The 14,357-nt window shown below is 34.7% G+C and overlaps 1 protein-coding gene across 1 annotated transcript in view; it reads left to right on the forward strand.

Moving 5' to 3' along the window:
- Positions 1 to 14,196, forward strand: part of LOC122809101 (deleted in malignant brain tumors 1 protein-like) — a gene marked incomplete at its 3' end in the record, with an annotated part of 811,935 nt that extends 797,739 nt beyond the window's left edge. The window contains 1 exon segment of the mRNA XM_044080344.1: positions 13,888 to 14,196. Coding sequence (XP_043936279.1) covers positions 13,888 to 14,196 — 309 coding nt within the window.
- Positions 14,197 to 14,357: the final 161 nt, after the last annotated feature.

The following is a 14,357-nucleotide window of genomic DNA, read 5'->3' on the forward strand; positions in this document are numbered from 1 at the left end:
ATTGCACCAATAGAAATGGAATATATTCACAAATCAGTACACAAATGGCAAATATCAGTTTCATGCTGTATCTGAAATGTCTGTTTGTAATTCTGAGCAACACAAATGTCAAACAGTTTAGGAAAAAATAAGCCTAGTAAAAAATTAACAACATTCAAAGGTAGTAAGCTCAAGTTTACATCGGTTCATTTATAGTACTATAGTGTCTTTTTAGTGGTTCTTTGACTTTCTGTAGATGATGTTCAACAATCTGATTTACCAACTTCACTATTCCTTGTTGTAAGTCAGCATTTGACAGAAGTCAGTTGCTAATCTGACTGCTCGTTCGGCACAGTCGTTAACAACTCGCAAAGCTGTAACAGTTTGTTTCGCAATGATAAAGTCAGACATGTCACTCCATGCTGCACGATCAGCTGTTAGGAAAGATGGGTTTATGTTGACAGCAGTGAACAGATTCATTGATCGTTCTGTTGCGAAGTCAGATAAGGTCATGCCCTGGACACTGGCAACAGCTTTTGCATAAACTCTTCTTAGATCTTCCTTACTGGGTGGCTTTTTCAAGGTTTCAATAATGTGCTGTTTCTCTTCATTCCACACTCAATCTGAGAACAAGGACAGTGATATGAGATCTTCACTCAAATACCAAAGGTGTTCCTGGAGCTTTTGTAAAGCAACTTGAGCCATCTGGTTCTCTACGGCTGTAAACGACTCCAGTGTCTGCAACAGGCAAAGATTATTGAGTCGAGTATTGCAAGTGTCAGTAGCTGAAAACCATGCCTTAACATACACTGTCACTGTGAAGAGGCAGATTCGGTGAAAGGCTTGACTTTCATGTGCAGTTAATCTAAACTGCCACCGGAAGGAGTAGATTTTAAGGCAGTATATGCCTTTTGCCATCCACCTGCCATGATGGTATACATCAGGTGGATTGAAAGCAAATGCTTCACCTTATGGTTTGTCATAGAGGATGAGCAGTGACAGCTTGAAAATTCAAGGTAGTCATCACGAGGCTGTGTTTCACATGTCAGCTTGTCTTGCAGTAGTGCAACAACCTCACTTCACTTCTCAGCTAGCCAGTGTTTCTCACAGTCTAACAGGCATCCATTACCTCCAGTTTCCTTAACCAGTGGTGCGTATGCATTCAAGTCAAGAAGTTTCCAGTATTCTTTAAATCTTCTAAAATCTGCTATTTGTGGTCCTGAAGATGACAACATGTCAAATACTGCTGTAGAAATAATTTCTAAAATGTGATGTCTGCATGGTAAAAACAATAGTTGTTTCTCAAATGCTCACTGAATCACTGTGATGGCACCTGTGTGCACACCGGTATTGGCACTGGTAGTATCAAAGCACAAACCGGCTAGCCATTATGGAACACCTGGCCAGCTATGCAATGTCTGTACCACTGCTTGTCCCATCAGCTCATCAGTGTTTGAAGGAAGTTGGGGTATGTCTAGCAGTTTTTCAGTATTTCAACCTGTAACAACAATTGGCTTGTAATCAGCAAATTCTCCATCACTTGAGGTAACAGCTTCCCATCAAAATGTGCTACAAGAGGTGTTGATGGTTAAAACTGCTTCTTTACTTTCTCAGCAATGGATTGTCATGAAACTTGTCTTGCTCTGTGTGTTGAACTTGTGGATATGACCAGATCATTCACGTCAATGCCAGGGGCTTGCAGCACTGGTGCAACAATATGCATCACTTGATGAGAAGTTATTCTTGTGTGGTCCAAGCTAGCAACAAAAAGAGAATCATCTACCAGTCATCGTTTTTTGGATAGCAATTCAGGCAATCCTGTATCTACTGTGCTCACTTCTTTGACAGGCTGTCTACCAGTTACTAAATTCTGGTGGTATTTTGACATGTTTGCTGCTGCATCATCTTCATCATCATTTTCATGTTCCCCCTCTAAGGAGGTCTGAAAGACTTCAAAACAAGACTAATTTTAGGAATGGCAACAATGTTGTTTTAGGACCACAGGGAAGGGGAAGGGTGAACACCTACAGGAATCAGAAGCAATAAAGGAAAACCAACTACCACTAGATATTACTACTAATGGAAACCCAGTAGTAACTGAAATAAATTAGATTACTACTTCATTTTGGGGAGTCCTTCATACATACCAGGGATTTAATATTTTTAACTATGCAGGTGTTGAAGTAAGCAAAGTTTTTTTTTCACTTTTAATGAAGGGAATAAAATTTGTACTATTTAGGAAGGAAGATGTTTGTGCTACTTTAATGAAATTTACATTTTTCACTAGAAAGATTAACCTGAAATATCTGTTTAGGGATAACCCTTCACACAATGGAAAGAAAAAATTAAAAAAGAAGAGTTGTTACAATCCACCTCTACACCCCCTTATTGGGAGTTCCCAGGAGATACACCAAATGTTGAAACAACATAAACACAAACAGTTTAATTTGACCAAAAAGAAAAAGAACTGTTAGAAGAACTAAGAAGTAAGCCTAGTTTGAGATTTATGAAACTGGACTATTGTTAATACTGAAGATTATAACAATAAAATATTTGGCATGTTACAAGATGAGAATAAATATCAGTGCATTTCTAGAAACGAAATAAACATCGCTTTTAGGAAAATTAAAATGACACTTGAGGACTCTCCATTTCAGGGAGTTATTAACGAAGAGACCTACCAATTTTTGCATAATGAACACCCAACAATTCTGGTGGTCTTCGGCATTCCAAAGACCCACAAAAATATTTATGACCCCCCCATATTGACTTATAATCTCCTGTCAAAACAGTATCACCTACTCATTAGGGGTTTTTTGTTGATCGGGTAGTGAGGAAATCTTTATCTCACATTGACCACATGTTAACAGACTCTTGGGACTTTTTGGTTCGCATAAAGGAAGAACATTATAGTGAGGAGTTAATTTTTCCACAGTTGATGTTGTGAACTTATTCACTTCTATTCCCCATGAGTTAGGGTTGGAATATTTTCATGAGGTACTAGTTGAGAAAACCAAATTGGGGAACACCATGGTTAATTTCATTATGGTGTTAATGGAGATTATTTTGATGAACAATATTCTTAGTTTTGGTGGGGAGTTTTTCCACCAGACAAACAGTATAGCAATGGGCAATAGTTGTGCACCCTTGTTTGCAAATTTAGTTATGTACCGTTGGGAAAGTGAGTTCATTTTTAAAAGTCCATTCAAAGATTCTTGGGTGGTGTATTTACGGCTTTTGGATGATCTTTTCATTCTTTGGAAAGTAGGGGATCAACATACCAACTTCTTAAACTTTCTTAACAATCTTTGTGACTATTTTAAATGTACTGGTAATAGTGTTAATTCCAGGATAAACTACCTGGATGTGTGTATTTGAAAGGATTCGAACATGAAGGGTTTTCGGTCTAGTGTTCACCAAAAAACTCACTTTCTCAAATGACTACCTTGAGTTCTGGAGTTGTCACCCCCACTTTGTGAAAAGGAACACAGTGAAAGGTCAGATGGTGCATATAGCCAGAATGTGCTCTGACTTTGAAGCAGTCAAGTTAGAAATGGACAAACTGATTAAAATGTTTGTAGCCAGGGGGTACCCGTCATAATTTGTGGTTACCATTAGTGAACAAGTCACAAGTGAAAGGGGTAACAGGTACAAACCTTTACTTGGGGTTAGCCAGAACAAGGAGGTTGAAGTAACTCACCAACAAACCAACAATTTTTCTTATTCTATGGTTTTGACCTTTGGGGACACTTCTAACTCTATTAGAGAAATAATAAAGAAAAACGGGGATTTATTCAAACTTAACCAAGAATTGATGGATGTTGTAGGTGATGTACTGACTTTCTCCTATAGGACTAATAAGAATTTGAAAAACTTGTTAGAACACACAATTGAGAGTAAGAATAAGAATATTAATGAAACTACAAAATGTGGGCCATGCGATTATTGTAAACACATTATTTCATCCCCTACTGTATGTTTAGGTTCCAACGACTTTGAGGTTAGGTTAGCCACAGGATCTTGTAACACCAACAATGTAGTCTATATTGCTGTATATCAGGGTTGTTATAATTTCTATATAGGTAAAATGGAAAGGAGGTTCTGGAGAAGAATTTACAAGCACCTATATAGTATCAAGAAAAAGGATGAAAACAATGCACTATTCAGGCATATTAACACCAACCCTGACCACTTTTTTTATTTTGGTATTTTGGAGGTGGTAGGCACAGACATTAGAGGGGGTGATTGGACCAATAAATTGGACATGGCTGAAATGCGATGGCAAATTTGTTTGAACACCACCGTAGCCTCTGGTATTAATGACCACATTTGTATTAAACCAGAGTTGAAATATAGGGCTGCTGAGTTACAGTAATGGTGAATTAATACACCACACTTGTCAAACATTTTGTACTTGTTAAAAGTTTTATTTATCATGTACTGTTGCTTTTTAGGGTCTATATTATATCCTCGAATGCTTAAAAAAGTGAACGCTGATTGATCAAACTTATTTTCACGAAACTGCAAAATATCGAAGCAGCAGAAACTCAAATTATTTCCTAGGGAAAGAATTTGGTTGTCCGTTTCTGTTGCTTCTGTATTTTCAGTGTTATGGTGGAAAGTTACCTGTCAGATTCAGGTAAGTGTGCGATTGTGTGGATGTGAGTGTTAGGGTGATTTAGGTGAGTTTGGGTTAGGGCTCGGGTTAGGTGTGTGTGCGATTGAGTGGACATGAGGGTTAGGGCAGATTTAAGTGAGTTAGGGTTAGGGAGCAGGTGAGGTGAGTGTGCGATAGTGATGGACCTTAGGGTTAGGGTTTGGGTTAAGGTAAGTGGGTAGTTAGTGGTGTGTGCATAGTTTAGTGTAGGGTTAGGTATCAGATTTTAGGTGCATGTGTGTGGATTTCTGTTTGTTTGGTGTGCTTTTGTTGTGTGTATGTGTTTTGGATCAGCGATTTTTTCCCTGGGAAAAAAATCGCTGATCTGACAGTTCGAGATTGTAAGCTTTTGCTTAAATTAGGTTGATCAATCAGCGTTCGCTTTTTTAAGCGTTCGATTATATAATATAGACCCGCTTTTTAGACTTAGTTAGATATGTACATTTTTTTAAAGCGTGGATGGTTTTAAAGTTTAATTAGTGAGTCAAATGGGAAGGAACTACTTATTTAAGGAGTTATATTGATGTTTTACACAGTTCTGAAGAAGTCTTAGATGACAAAAGTGCTTGACTGTGCTGCTATCAATTCTTTTTGTGTGTGGAATTAAATGTTTTTACTTGGTACCATCAAGTCTGGTTTCTGGCTACCTGGAGTGGTGACTTTGGTTTTTATTGATCATTTTCATGTTCACTACTGTCTTCTGCCTCTGTCATCTCTCCAGCTTCTCTGACTATTTCTTTCAGCTGTTCTTTATCTCTGCATTTCATTTCTTCCTGTAGTCACTTTCGTTTCTGTACATTCATTTTTGAATTCAATGTCCTCTCCACCAATTATCATTTTTCTGTCTGTACGTTGATCTTATAGAAAATCCATGTCTTCCTGAGTCTTTATCAATAATTCTGCATCAGCATGCCCCACATCAAAAAGTTTCAAAGTGCATTGCTAAAATCTGTTTCTAACTGAGACTGTATCTGACTGGCGCTTCTTATTCTTCCTGATTCTAGAATGCTTCTCATACAGACTTTTGTGTTTTGCCACTGCATTCGGCTTCTGCGTTGTAGGTATGCTAGCTAACTGCCATAACTACAGAACTTCATCAACAGCATTTGAACAACTTGCTGAAAGAGTTAACTTGTTGGTTTTAAGATCATAGAACAGTCTGCATAAAATGTGACTGTTGGTTGGAAGATGATTTGAACAATTTGAGATATTAAGGGCAGGTAACTGCTGGCCAACAAGCCAGACATCAGTAGCAGCTCTGGTTGACTTTCTCACTGAGCTCATGGTTCACCATTAGGGGGACTGGGCTCTATCAATTAACATTAACACTGCCAGCCACATGTGCATAAACTATATGACTTGATAAATCATCAAAAATTAATTAAATACAATGTTTCACTCTGCACATTGTAAACAGGAAATAGCACAGAATTTTGAACAATGAAAATAGAATTAAATAGTGCACAAGGCTTTAAATAAGTAAAGTAGGTAGCAGGAGGTTATGGAAGCTCAAGTAAAACTGACAGGAGATAGATAAATACAACACTGGAATACAATTAGCAGTACTGGAAACTGATGTTTTACATGCTGTGTGCTGTCACTTAATGAAGTCAGATTATTCTAATTTTTTGCAAACTTACACAACTCACCAAACCTCACATTTTAGAAACCTATGCAAAATGATTAGAGAAAAACAAGTTTTGAAACACCCTAATATGGAGTCTTTCCAACAGAACTTCTTAAACTTCAAATCAGCCTTAATAAGTTATGTTATTAAGTCATAGCTTGCTATAGGCACCTTACCTGCCCCAGAGGACCATGAAAGATTTCTTCTTTTCCCTTTTCTTGGGGTAATTTCAGCTATCCATTAATCAACTGGTATTCCTGTCTCACAAAGGTTGGGTACACCCAAACATTCCTTGGCTTAGTAAATGCTAACTCCCTTGTACAAACCACAGGAAATCCATCTAGATCAGATTCTTAAACTTGTCCTCACTAACTTCATGCCTCCTCACTTTACTCATATCCTTATCTCTGGTTAAATCTGATCACAGATAACTGTTTTCTCTTTTAGAGCATCTAAACATACCGCAATGGACACTTCTTCATTCAAAGATTTAAAAACACAAACCAATTAAAAATGTACAATAGGGTCTAAAATTTAACTGTAAAATATAATACCCCTATGGAGCCTCAGCTGTCACTTATGCCAATAAATTTTACTTGGATTAAAAAAAATAATAAACAAAATTATCTCAATCAGAACCAAATATATTGAGAAATATAATAATAAGCACATTTGGTAGAATTCTTAACAAAAGAAGAATACAAGCAATGAATGCATACAGTAAATCAAAATCAACCTACATTAAAGACTCTATCAAAAGTTTATAAAAAAATCTGAAAGTTACCATCAGGAAGACCAAACAAAAATCTGAAAGTTACTTTAAGGAAGATCAAAGGAGAACATTAATTGATATCATCATAGGAAGAAAAGGAAAATGACAAAATCATTATTTAACTACATCTGACAAAAATAACATAGAGCAATGTTGTGAATTATTTCACAGTGGTGTTACCCACTTCAACTATAATGATATTGCTAATATATTTAAAGATAAATTTAGTGACAATATCAACCAAGAAACAGTGATTGAAAATCCATAAATTCCCAGGTCCCTTTCTCATCCAAAATTGATTGAGTGATTGATTTATGCTTTGGTGGCAGGATTAGTCTAGGCCATGGTGGTACTCATATTTTCTAGGAAACACTTGACTTGCGAAACAGGGAAATACCCTAACTCTTTACACTTCCATTTTTGTGAAAATTGACACATTGGTGGTTTTTATTTAAAGAAAAGCAGAAATACTATTTTGCATAATTGAAAAAATATTTATGGTTTAAAAAAGAGATATGAAAAAACAGTGGATATCATCTCAAATATTAAAACAGTGGGTATCATCTCAAATATTAAAACACATAGTCAGTATTTAGAAGCTGGTAGAATACTACCTATACTTAATACAGAAAGAAGGAAAGAATTGTTATTCTGATTCTGTTAAATAGGCAAAAAATATATTCTTCAAGACACTAAGCAAGACTTTTTTTAAGTTTCACAGGACATTAATTAAAAGGGAGAATTTTACATATTACAGAAAATAACAATAGTAGAAAACATATTGTTACTACTCTGAATGAGATTATTCAGGCAAATTAGAATTACACTGATAATATGTCTATGTATTTTCCCTTGATCACAAAGGTTTGACTGTTTTTTTATATATATATTTCTGAGGAAGATAATAAAGTATTAACTAAAAACATCATGTTGGAGGAGTTTAAGGCTTTATGTGCAATTCCTGGGGATTCATATCCAGGATTGGATAGGCTCCCTTATACTTTTTTATAAAAATATGTTTATTCCAAAAATAGATTTTTTTGTGAAAAGTGAATTAAAGTTTGAATAAAGAAGTTATGACGGAAAGAGTATGTGAAGATGTTGTTAGATTTATTTATAAATAAAAATTATAGGACTGATTTAGAGAATTGGACACCATAGACTTTAATATGGATTTTAAATTATTCTGTAAAATACAACATACTAGACTAGGTATAGTGTTGAGTAAATGTTCTCCTGTTGGGGTGTTTGGAATTAATGACAAACATTTTTGTATATTTAGTCATTATTGAAAGAGAACATCTTTGTATTATGCATATTACATATACTTTTATTTATTAGAAGGTGCTATAAAAAAGGTTTTTGATAAACTTGTTCATGGAACTTTGTGATGTATAGTTATAGCCTTAACTTTAAAGTATAACTGTGATTCAAACCATTTGTACTAAAATTTAGACTTGATCTTTAGTTAATGACTGCATGGGAAAATAGTGCAAATATGGGGATAAACAGGGCTGTCCTTACAGTGATTTATGATTTAGTTTGATTATGTTAGTAATTAAAGCACAAGATACATCAATATTTTCCATAGCTAGATGGGAAGTTGCTTCTGGTGTCTTCCACCTATGTTTATCATATGCCGATGATTTAAATATTATTGTTTAATTGGAATAAACTTAAAAAGACTAATTTCATGAGATTTAGAAGTAAGTTAGATGAAACTGGATTGTACTTAAACTCGCAAAAGAGTAAGGGATATGAAAGACTAACAGATTGTATGGATATTTATTTGTATTTGGAATCTGTTACAATATTACAAGTTATTTTAGGCCTAAGTTATTTGTGGTGAAACAATGAAAATTCCATTTGATTCACTTAAAATGTCATTTAATAAATGACCAGTTTTTAAATGTAATATCATAAAAAATGCCTGTCTTACATACTATGATTTTGGGGAAATTAGTGTATCTAGGTAGTATGTATCCTTTTAAAAAAAAAAAGGAAAGTTTTACTAGAATTATTATTTGAATTTTTTTTGAGGCGGATAATAAACTAAATTCCATTAAAAGAAATATGGTCTATTATAAACAGATGGCGGGACGTATGGGACTGATACATTTGTTGTATATCTCACATCACTATATTTGCTTTATGTTCTGAATTAAGTGCAGTGCAAAGGAAATTATTTACTTGTCTCTGTTTCATGGGGTAAATATTCAGACTGGTGGGAGAGTATAAATAGTGATAAAAGAAAGTGTAGTATTTTATTTTAAATGAATATGCTGAGAAGATCATTACTTGGAAGATACTGTAGATGTATGTCATAATTTCCACAGTAGAACAATATGGTATGCGCTAATTATAGATGCCTATTACTGTACCAGATCACGGACAGTCTATAGGAAAATAGCAGGCTTATGATAAAAAATTATGTGAAAGATTTAAAGTTGTATATTACGTACAGGATTTTCTTTGGAGATTATGAAATATTATGTTATTTATGTCATGTTGTGGAAACTCAGGAACATGCTCTTAATACTTTTCCTAAAGTTAATTTTTTTAGATGTTTTATACGCTTTTAGTTTGTTTTTCCATGGTCCTATTAATTTAAAGACTGTAATGCATAGATACAATGATGGATATACAAAAGATCAAAAGAAATTTTATGATAACGTGATTGTTGGTGCATGATTGTTATATAACAAGTTATGGGATTGCTTTATTATTATGATGAAGTTAGAACGGAGGTTATGTAGATGAATAATTCTTAAATGGTGTTTTTCCATTCTTTTTGTGTAAATAGTATTGCTGTTGATGTTTTTAATTAAGTTTATCTTACTTTTCTCATTCCTGCCATTTCCTTCTGATGTGGAGGTGTCCGGGAGAAATGGCAGTATTGTGTTGATAAAAGAGTTCAGCAAAATAGTTACTGAAGTGGTAATGGATAAGCAGGAAGACTGATTCAATTAAAATGCAGATGAGAGAGTAAATGAAGGAAATATGAGCCCATGTATCTTTTACAATTCCAGCTTGGTGGTTTACCATATGTGATACAAGAGGTGATACAGTGTGATGAACCTATAGGTGATTCTGCCTTATCTTGGGCCGAAGAGAAGGATAAAATGGAAGGCAACATTTCCAGAAAATAAATGAAAGAGAAGACAATGCATCCAAGTCAGAATAATGGTATGGCACATAATATTGCAAGTGTTGCTGTGGCAGGAAGTGTTGTAGATGTGCAATATATTAATTTTTTTATTTAATATTTTTTGACCAGAAAAGTCCAACTAGGATAGAGCCTATTTTCAATGCAGACCTAGGGAGAAATACTCTACATGCATATCTTTGGAATGTGGGAGGAAACCAGAGTACCCAGAGGAAACCCATGTGAATGCAAGGAGAACATGCAGACTCCACACAGAAGGTACCCTAGCCAAAAATCAAACCAGATGATCTCTTGCTGTGAGGTGACAATGTTCACTGCTGCACCACTGTGATGCCCAATTGCAAATGATACACAAACCTGGAAAAAGTGTTTATTCATATACAATGGTTGCTGCATAAAACAGTAAGCAGATGGAATGAACTCTGGTGTGAGTCCATTTGAAGCCTTTGATAAGAACTAGTAAGAATTAAATGCCAAAAATACATACTTATTTATAGATACTGTATATGTAACAATGTAATCGCACCATTAAGGGTAAAAGTTCTGGATTTGAAAGTTTTTATCTTCCTGCACAAGTAGACTTTCAGTGACAGTGTATCTGAAACTTTTTTGGTGTTGGAAAAGTTTCCTGGGATTAAAAGCAAATGAACATCCTTCAAAATACTTTTTGTTGCTGCACAATGCTTAAATATTAAAAAGAACTTAACTTGCAATATAAGTCAGATGATACTGAAAAAGAGAGCATAGAGGGCTATATGTTAACTAACTGCAGTATAGTTACAGACTCTAAAAATAATAAGAGACAACAGAATAATTTGGATGGGGGATTGTTGGGAGAGAATGGCGGCTTTGCTTGTGAAAGATGGTAAAGTTTCATGATTGCAATAAAACGTCATGTCCTCAGTCTGGGTAAAAAGGATGTTCATTAAAGAGCTGTAAAACCTGATGCTGTTAATGTTATAATGAAGGTCGTCACCAGATTGATTCTCAAAACAATGCTGAACATTTTGAAAACTAAATAATGTTGAACTAAATTAACATACAAACGTACATGCTGATACAGGGGGTGGGTAAATAGAAAACAAAACTGAAATTGCGGGTACAACCAAAGTCGAGCAATAAGAGGGAGAGAGAGAGTTGCACTGAAGTAAGAAGGACAGACATAATGAAAAGCATACAGGAAACAGTGGAGAGAATAATAGTAGTGCTGTGGAAGGCAAATCTGATTTGTTACAAATGGAAGAGATTGAAAATGTCAGACTCGATTGTAATTCAATTGGAAAACAAGTACAGGAGACACAGAAATATTCAATTAATCTAAAAGATAAAAAGAAAATACAAAGTTAATTTACAAATTGTGACATTAAATGTCAATAATATGATTAATAATGTTAGAAGATTGCTTGTTTTTCAATAGTATGAAAACGTAAATCCAGAAATATGGTTTGTATATATTACGCAGTCAAATATTAACAAAAAGGCAACAATATAAGTTACGATCACACCTTTTATTTTTCCAGATTACTACAGAATATCCAGATTTTTGTATCATATTTTTGATATGTTCCTCAGAAAATTTGTGGTTACTGAATAATGATAGACATTTGAGTTTCAGGCTTCATGTGATACATTTAGAAAATGTATGCTAATGCAAAACTGTTATTCTAGCAACTTTTGAAGTTTGTAAGAGTGGTAATTAAAATCTGTCCCTGATTTTGAGCCTTTGCCACCTGTTATTTTTTACTTTGTCCTGATTTATTTCCCTAAACTGTTGAGATGTATGGTTATTATACAAAAGGAAACATATGGGCGCACTGATACAGCGATGTGTTCAGGAATTACTGTGTTACTTAAACATTCTGAAGTTATTCTGCTGAGTCATACATTAGTAAAAGCAGGAAGGGGTTCATTAGAAGAAGTGACAAAGAGAGGTGACCCTATGAGATTTACAGTAATACATTCTGACACCAATATAAAAAAGAGGAAGCTTTATTTGTTGAAATGAAGTGAAACCATATGTGGCTGTAAGTATGGCAATAGTGATAAGAAGTTTGAACTGTCATCTTAGAAAATGTAAAGAAAAATTTAAAAAGGCTATAGTGAAGTTTAGACAACTGTTGACTCTTGCTAGATTATTGCAAAAGAGAGGCTAGTATTCAGAAAAAGGCCTATCACAATCACACAAACGTTACTGCAGAGATATTGGGCCTGATTCCAAAAGACATCCTACTCTGGTGTAAGTCACTTGCACTGAGACTTGGTCTTTTATAACCAGTTCAACAGTGTAAGCACGGTTATAGATAAGCATTGAAATACATCTATTTCTGTACTTGGTCTCTTTCGGACGGCTATGAAGTGACCTGTGCCTGTCCTACAAAGCACCCTTTGATCCCGTTTTTTCTGCTGTTAACACACACATAGCAAGATCTGTCATATCCTTTGGCATATCTATCTGAATTGAGAGTTAAAGGTCATTCATTTATGCATGAGCAACTACAAGGTCACAAGTGCATTTCCCAGAATAAAAGGGTCTAAGAATCTTTGTAACGTTCCAGATTCTCAGTCCTAAAAGGCCACTGTCATGCTATTCGTATCACGCCAGATGAGGGTGGTATCAGCAGAGTCACCTGTTATTAAAACATTACCATTGGCAAATGATGACAGTAGAGCTTATGTGCCTCTTATGGGTACCTGCAAAGGCTAAGAAAGTGCATAGTGAAAGTGATGGTGGTATTGCAGTACAATATCTGAAGTTTGTGAAGATGTGCACTAATAAAATCTTCTGTTATTATTATAAATGAAAGGAAAATATTATTGAGTCATAGTAACCATTTAAAGAGTATATTTTATTTTTGTATTGCTATTTATTATGCTTTCTAATCGAGTTTGCTTTTTTTACACTACAGCTGCAGTTTTCATGTTTATAGTATGAATACTAAATCAACTCTTAGGTTCATAGATAGGTACTAGGCTATCTGCTCGAAGGCATTTATAAGCCTAGCTGGAATGTGTTGTCTTTTGCCACCCCTTAGATTAGTTCCCTGTGCTTCTGTCCAGTAGAGCCATTTAAGTGATCCCTGGGGTAAACTTTTTATCTAATTCAAAACACAGTATTGTACTGATTAAGAACACATCAGCTCAAAGCATTTCTGACTGCCATTTCTGGTTATTAGCAAATAAACAACCAATAATCATCATGAGTTCTGGATAGCCTACTAAATGAATCATGAACATTAGAGTGGTGAGATTTGATGGAAAGCAAAACGCGCAAACAATTCATTGTTAATTTTACAAACAGAGCAGACATTCTTTGTAAAGGCATGATACTAAGGCAATACATTTCTCAATAATGTAAGATAAGTGGTGTAATTTTTCTCATGGGTTCCTCAACCAGTATATTTTGTTATATTATCAAGTACTTCTCAGACATAGACAACATCTGTACTTGCTTTTCTAAAACAATGGATTTATTTGAATAATTTTAAGAAAGTATAATTACTGCAAACAATAATAATAATGGAAGCAGCTATACAAGAAATGTCAAAATGTTAATATGGGAAAAAATAAACTGCATACCCCAAGCTTTTAAATGTAGTATTCATGAGTGTTTTATTCAAGCAGTTGTTTCAAAACTGCAACATTGTTGCATGCATTTATGATAATCTTATGCAATTGCTTGTTTCTAGGTCATTTTGTTGTGAAACTCGTAAATGCTACATTTTGTTCCGGAACTGTTGTGATCAGTTATAACAATACCCAGGGCTATATCTCTTCAGAAGGATGGGATATCAGAGATGCTAATGTCGTGTGTCAGTCACTAATGTGTGGATCTGCAATAAAAGCAATCACTGTTAAGAGGGCTGACTCTACTCCTATCTGGTTTAAAGATTTTCAATGCAATGGGACCGAGCCTTCATTACATTATTGTCCTGCTACAGCTATAGCAACATATATTAACTTTCCATCATACATTGCAGCTGTTACTTGTGCAAAAGGTAAGATAAGACGTGTTTTATAAACTGGAAATATGTTCCTAACAGATTTTTCACACTAGACTAAAAGTACAGTAGTGTCTAAATATAACAGATTTTTGTATAATATCAAAGAAACTTAGGATGGGAAAAATAATAGCTGTTAGTCAATTTTACTTTAAAAT

Source organism: Protopterus annectens, chromosome 1.part1 (assembly GCF_019279795.1).
Source record: "Protopterus annectens isolate FY-2018-M chromosome 1.part1, PAN1.0, whole genome shotgun sequence".
Classification (NCBI taxonomy): domain Eukaryota; kingdom Metazoa; phylum Chordata; order Ceratodontiformes; family Protopteridae; genus Protopterus; species Protopterus annectens.